General features: G+C 39.9%; 1 protein-coding gene across 1 annotated transcript in view; it reads right to left on the minus strand.

Annotated features, from left to right (window-relative positions):
* The window catches only part of ctns (cystinosin, lysosomal cystine transporter), a 14916-nt gene extending 8133 nt beyond the window's left edge, over positions 1 to 6783 (minus strand). The window contains exons 1-6 of the mRNA XM_015020722.1: positions 6677 to 6783; positions 5297 to 5384; positions 3280 to 3358; positions 1741 to 1831; positions 1162 to 1265; positions 514 to 651 (exon numbers count right to left, since the gene is read on the minus strand). Of these exons, the coding sequence (XP_014876208.1) occupies positions 514 to 651; positions 1162 to 1265; positions 1741 to 1831; positions 3280 to 3358; positions 5297 to 5366 (482 nt within the window). The 5' untranslated portion in view covers positions 5367 to 5384; positions 6677 to 6783. The remainder of the gene's footprint in view (positions 1 to 513; positions 652 to 1161; positions 1266 to 1740; positions 1832 to 3279; positions 3359 to 5296; positions 5385 to 6676) is intronic.
* Between the last annotated feature and the right edge of the window lie 363 nt (positions 6784 to 7146).

Raw genomic sequence — 7146 nt, forward strand, 5'->3', positions numbered from 1 at the left:
TAAATAAATAATAATTATGTGATCGGTATCGGTATCGGCAGAAAAAAACCTGATCGGCACATCTCTAATTTTTGTATTAGATGATAGGTTTCATTTGGTTGTCAGGATAAAGTCTGTACAATGTTCAGAGCAACTGACTTAAATAATATATTTTTAATATACATTGTTCAAAACAGTCCATTGTTCTGAAGGAACAAGCTGTGGTCAGCAAAAAGCTGGGCGCTGCATCATGGGAGTCACATTACTAACACATTACCAACATATGACAGAATTGTTAGGTTGAGATAAAAAGAGCCCATGACCTAACAGTGTTTTCACATAAAATATCTATACTAATACTGCTAGTGTAGAAATAATAGCTATAATAATAATCTCATAGGATAACAAACCCTGCTCAAACAGCAGAAATGTTTTAAAACATGGACTTTTAAAGCAATGCAAAGGAGGAAACCAATCACAGCTGAACAAGGCACAAAATTCTAACTAGAAATGCTGATGAGACCCAAGAACTACCTTTTCCTCCTCCAGTTTTCCCAGGCTTGTGGATAGAAAGACACTGACCAGGCCACGAAGTAAATCCATCCAATCACCTGAGCCACCACTGACAGCACACTGCTATGGATCACTATGAAGCGGATCCTGGACGACAGACTGGACAGAAGGAAACAAAAGACAGATTACAGTCCAAAACGACACTCTGCTTTATTCTTTTTAATGCAATCATAATGAAAGGGAATAGATGGTGGTCAGAAATCACCACATTAGATAAAACAGCATATAATTACTTATCAAATGGAAACTAAATGATTAGTCTGTAATGTCTTTGAATCTCTCTGCAGGTCTAGCTAGCCGACATCATCCTCAGAGCAAATAAGTGGTGAGCTCGACGAGGAACTTCTGCTCACAGAAACATTCAGTGTATTAGAAAATACAAGGTTAAAAACAAACATTCTCCCTTCAACACTCCATTACTAAGACACACTCAGACACTTCTCTAAAGTGGTCAAACCCAACTTAACCCACATTCCTTCAATTCAGCGTGGCATTTAGGATTTTAACGCTGTGTGATACGAAGCAAGACGAGGAGGAGTCATTACTGAGCAGGGTCAGGGTCAAGGTCATGATCTCCTAAACATTACAGCATGTTGGTTCTGTACCCACCTGTCCAGGTGTGTGTCGTTGCTGAACAGGTGTGCAGTCACCTGACCAACATCATGTGCTATGACAGTGAAATTGGCTGAGGTCGCTTTCTCTGGAAGCAACACCTGAATGAATATGAGAAATAATGAGGATTGTTGGACAAAAAGCTCCAAACTCTTCAAATTCAGCCACAGTCAGACTCTTTGGAGAAAAGCAATGAGCAAGATCAGCTATTTGTAGAATTTGTAGGAGATAAATAAATAGAAAAATTCTGTTTTTGAAGAATGTTCTAATAAACTAGCAAATCCAACATTTTCTTTATGAAGAAAATCCTTGAAATGAGCATTCATGAAACAAGTCACTGTAAGAGGCGGTAACTGACAGTTGTTACTGTCAGTGTAACAGATGTGTTACTTGTTACTCACCGTTCAAGTAACACATCTTTCTTTTTGTTTGTTGATCTTAAAGTTCACAGTTTAGATCAAAATAAGAAAACCCCCAGCTGAGTGTAGGGACATCACATGGATGCAGTTTCTCCTCTAAGCTCCTGATTGGTTCCATTCAACATAACCTAGCATCATGTTTGCTTTTTAATGTCACCTGTTCAGGCAGTGTGATTATTGATGAGTAGTTCTCCTGGGAGCTGAAGGTTACATTCAGGTGAATCACTGTAGACTGATTGACAGCAGAACTGAAGAAATATACAAAATGAATTAAACAGTCACACTTCAGCTATATAATGCAGAAATACAGAACAGTGAAAACGTATGTGCCCCCTCCCCAGATTATTGCTTGTTTTCCCTTTTCGTTCAATTTAAAGCTGCATTATCTATGGTAACTTTTATTTTAAAAATGTTTCTTGCATATTTGTTAAAACAGTCACCATATCATGACAGTATAATATACGACAGATTACCTGAGAAAGAAAACAAGCTCCTCTGCCTTCCTCTGTGGACCTGTTGTCATCTGCATAAAAACACCGCTGTGTCAAAAACAACCAATCAGAGCCAGGAGGAGGGGCTTAGTACTGCTCACACTGTCCCTTTTTCCCTGTGCTACTTTACAGCTGGTTTACCACAACAGAGTCAGCCATGAATGCTAAGGCTAGTTAGCATGGCCACCGATGATGGCGGACAAACTGTTGTCATGGAACAGTAAGTTGTTTCTCCTCCATCAACACATTCAGCATTGCGTACATGAGCATTAGTGGTAGCACTAATACCCTCCTCCTGCCTGTGATTGGTTGTTTTTGATTGGGAGTGGTGCGTTTCTGCAGATGGCAAAAAATATCAGGTCCGGTACTGATGGCTGAACGTTCTCTTATACAATGTTCTGCTAAAGAGCAAACTTCAGGATTCCATCAGCTATCATGCCCAGAGCATGATACTGCCACCATCATGTTATTGTTGATGTTCTGTTTCTGAAACACTGTCAGTTTTAGCTCAGATATAACATGACACATACACATAGAGGTCTGCTTTTATCCACACAATATTTACCTGACTCTTAAGGATCATTAAGTCTCTGGGTTCTTTTGGGCCAGCAGCATTTCCCTCAATGTTTCTATCTAACATTGGGGTGAAGGTGCTCTAGACCTTTCTCTCCTAGTAAAATCGTGGATCAGCTCTTGGAATAACTTTGGTGAAGTGGCTTCGCCGGGGAAGGTTCATGTTTCCTCCAGCTGTGGATAATGGTTCTCACTTTGGTTCACTTTGGTCCCAAACTCAGAGAAATGGCTTTGGAAGCCTTCCCAGACTCTCTTCTGCCCTTTAGATTATGTGTTGCTTTGTTTTCCTTTATAAATCTGTCAGTAGCCAAAGGTTTTACTGAAATTATTTACTACATCTACAGATCAGGTAATAATCAGGCCCGTAAAACTGAACTCATCTTTCTAAAAGTTCATTCATGATTTATCAAGGGAAAGGGCAATTACTTTATTCCCAATGGGAAGAAGTAATTATACAAACAAAAGTTCTGTACAAATTTTTGTCTCAACAACCGTCTCCAGAGAAACGAACAGCTGAACAGGCTGGTCCCATGGGCTCTGATAGCTTTTTCTCTTTAATGAATGAAATCATCACACAGCTATGTTCTTCTGTTGAATCAGCGCTTTGTTCACCTCAGTGTGTCTGCGATTACCTGGAAGAAATGGTGACAACAGCTGAAGAGCTTTGCTCAACTGTAACAGCATCTGGTGCATTCAGACACACAGCGGACTCTAGAGGAGAAAAAATATCCAGGAACAACAAATGAAAATTCTCCACAATCTGAAGAATTTTCTGCTATGTTTACAGCCTCAGTCAGTGATTTTCTGAAATTCTTAACAGGCTGACAATGTCAGCAAGGAATCAATGACACATGTTAATTTAACTAGCAGGAAATCAGGAATATTTGGAAAAATTTCCAGTCTGCAGTGCCAGTGAGGAGATGGCTGCAAACATGTTTGAATTGATTATTTCAACAGCCTGCCAATAGAACATGATCTTTCATTGTTTTCATAAGTGCTGTTCCACATCAACTCGAGCTGTAGTAACACTGTCTCTTTGCCAAGGCATGTCAATGTCACAACTTAAGACATGGATGGATTTCTTCATTGAGAAAAATGTTCCATCTTTTTATCATGAAATATTTTATAAAAGGTTCATCCATCCATTTTCTTTACACCCTTGTCCCTTAGTGGGGTTGGGAGCGGTGCTGGTGCCTACCTCCAGCTAACGTTCCAGGTGAGAGGTGGGGTCACCCTGGACAGGTCACCAGTATGTCGCAGGGCAACACAGAGACAGACACACACAGTCATGTTTTTGGACTGTGGGAAGAAACCGGAGTACCCGGAGAAGCTCAGGGTACAGGGAGAACATGCAAACTCCATGCAGACCGGGGCTGGGAATCAAACCCAGAACCTTCTTGCTGCAAGGCAACAGCTCTACCAACTGCACCACTGTGCAGCCCTTATAAAAGGTCATCTTTATTATTTCATTTCACAGACATAATGTCCTCCAAACTGGAATAATTCAAAGCTTATGAAGGTCTGTTCTAAATTCTTGTGTCCAAGCATGATTTCTGCTCCTCAGTGCCGTGAATACAGATTTCTTCCGGGAGGACATGTTTCATCTAGACATGAAAATGAAAGGAGACACCACTGCCATTAACCTTTTACTTTTCTCTAACACAGTACCACTGGATCAGTTCTTCTGTTTGTTTGTGTCTCTCCTCGGTCTTCTCAGCTCCAGTCAGTCATGGAAGATGGCTTCTCACACTCAGCCATGTTCTGGTTCTGCTGGAGGTTTCTCTATGTTAAAGGGGAGTTTTCCTCTCTGCTGTTACTGCATGCATGTTCAGTATGAGGGATTGCTGACATCATCAACACAATGTAAGTGACTGCCTACTGTTGCTACATGTTTGTCCACGAGGACTGAAAGCTGCAAAACCTGACTTTTCTCAGACCTTCACATCCAGAGGAGCCATTTTACAACCAGCCCAATTAAATAAAACTCCTTTAGAGATGAAAAGCTCACCTGACATTTTTAAAAAATGAGAATTTATAATTTTTATTAAATATTTCTAAAACCACTAAACTTTTGCATAAAAGAGGACAGACACATTTTATTCTTTAGGCTGTTGATATTTGAGGAAAATTGTGTAAAAAACAAAGAAAAGAAAAACCATAAGATTTCCAATTGATGGTTGTATATTTTGCCTCTTGCACCAGACTCCTTCCATCTGTTGTTGGTGGTAACCAGGGAAACCACCTGCATTTAGACCTTTAAACAGAGCTTTGGCTGGGTCTGGCAGGGAAACAACCCAAAGCTATCCTAAAGCAATCTGAGGCACTCACTCCTCAATCTTTCTATTTTTATTGAGATGCAGTTTTTCTGCCTAATTGTGTTTCTTCTGTTTTTACTTTAAAGAAAAATAATTCATCTACAAGAAAAGCTAAAAAAAATTAAACAATCAAGTGGATTTCATTTTGTTGGTCAAAGTCAGTGAGCCCGTCTTTCTGAATGACTTCATGCTGTCATTCCCAAATTTTCTTCTGGTGAATATTTGGTCAAAAATGACAGATGATGTCATAGGGTGCTCTCAGTACCTGGCATGTGCATCACCACCAGTGCCTGTGATGGCAGACACTAAAAGCAGCCAAGACAACAGCACTCACCAGAGATGTTGATCAGCAACTCAACAAGTAACCACTTCTTCAACAGATGTAGAGCGGCCATTGCTGCCATGGAGACAGCAACCTGAAACTGACAGCAAACAGAGCAGGTTAGCAGAGACTGGAGGCAAACATGGTGGAGGAAGAAAGGACTTTAAAGGCTTTTCAGGTGAAATACACACAAAGTGGAACTACTTATCTCTAGTGGAGAAAGGTCTGAAGAATGGGGAATGGACTAAATGTTTATTGGGCTTCTACACAACAGCTACACACACACATTTATACACCACTACCCTGCATATAGGATACTTGGGTCATTGATGTGTGGCAGTGGAGGACACAGCAACTGAACCATCAAATTTTTGACTGGAAGAAAGATTCACAGATATCCCTCCTGTTACTGTCGCAGACTCTGACAGCAAGGCACACTGGGAAATGACTGCAGAATCTGATATGTGCTCAGACCGTTTTCTGAGTCAGCTTCATCTAAACCTTCAACTTACTGCATGTTAGACCCCAACCAACCAGATGGCATACGGATGTTTCCTCTTTGTTTGCCTCATTGATTTTAGGGGGATTTGGTGAACAGACACAATGCAGCTGAGGGAATCAGGACTTCTGCTGCTTCTGATCACGTCTAACTGACACATCTCAGTTTGGTCATGATCAAATGTGGGGGACCAACTTTGGGCACCTCTGGCTTAGTCAGTCAGATTCTACTGTATAGTCTGCATTGTCTGTAATTGGCCGGTTTCTTTGTATTGGCACACTTTAATATGAGTTGGATTTCACAAGTAAGTATTAAATAAAAAAAATAATCAAATTGTTATCGAATAGTAATCAGACTGGAGCATGTGATCAGACCCAGTAGCGTGCTTCATAGAATTTCATGGAGATGACGTTTGCTGGTATAATTGTAATAAATCAATGATAAATAACATTATTCAACTGCAAAAACGGTTCCTGTATGTGGAGACATAATTAATGGGTCATTTAAATATTCCAACGGTCCACTTGCGGAAGCAGCAACGCAGAGGAACAGATCTACTGGGTTCTTTCCTCAAACGTCCAGCAGGCGATCTTCGCTGCGTTGCAGCAACAAAACATTCTCTCCATAAAGAGGAAGTTCATCAGTTTCGCTTCAAGTCTTCCATTTGTGTTTTTCGGTTATTAGAGCAGCTTAAAGAATGATTCATAAATCCCTGCGAAAGCTGTGAACAACCAGAAGCTCACATGATTGTCAGCCTGTCATTTTAGTTTTCAGATTGTTTCTGTCTGTAAAAGGATCTAAACTGAGAGAGAACGAACAGGAAAGAGAATGGCAGAGCTGTTTAAAACAAAGACACAGAATAAGGTTAGAGAGCAGGAAAGCAGCAGCTTTACCTTGTCTATCTGTCACCTCCACATCAGCTGACTACTTCTTCTTCTTCTTCTTCTTTCTGATTTTTACTGGCGGGTGACATCTAACGTTAAGATGTATTATCGCCATCTACTGTGCTGGAGTGTGGACCAGAGTGCCTCCCTTTAATCTAAATTCTTATATATAATCCTGTTTCCTTCAAAAATTTAATAACTGCTTTATTTACTTTATGTTTAATTAATATCTTATTAAATTTTAATGTCTCTATATCATATTTTCTTATTTCTTGTTTAGCTTCTCTCTACTTACTGTATATTTTTCACAATGAATTATTACATGTTCTGTTTCCATATCCCTACCACACTTACAACTACCTGTTGGATGTTTACCTATCAAATGTAAAGTTTTATTTAATCCAGTATGTCCAAGCCGCAATCTTGTCATTATTACTTGCTCTTTTTGATTTTCTCCAATTATTTCCATATTCCCTACT

Source organism: Poecilia latipinna, unplaced genomic scaffold, assembly GCF_001443285.1.
Source record: "Poecilia latipinna isolate Pla-1442-1.1 unplaced genomic scaffold, P_latipinna-1.0 Scaffold2641, whole genome shotgun sequence".
Classification (NCBI taxonomy): domain Eukaryota; kingdom Metazoa; phylum Chordata; class Actinopteri; order Cyprinodontiformes; family Poeciliidae; genus Poecilia; species Poecilia latipinna.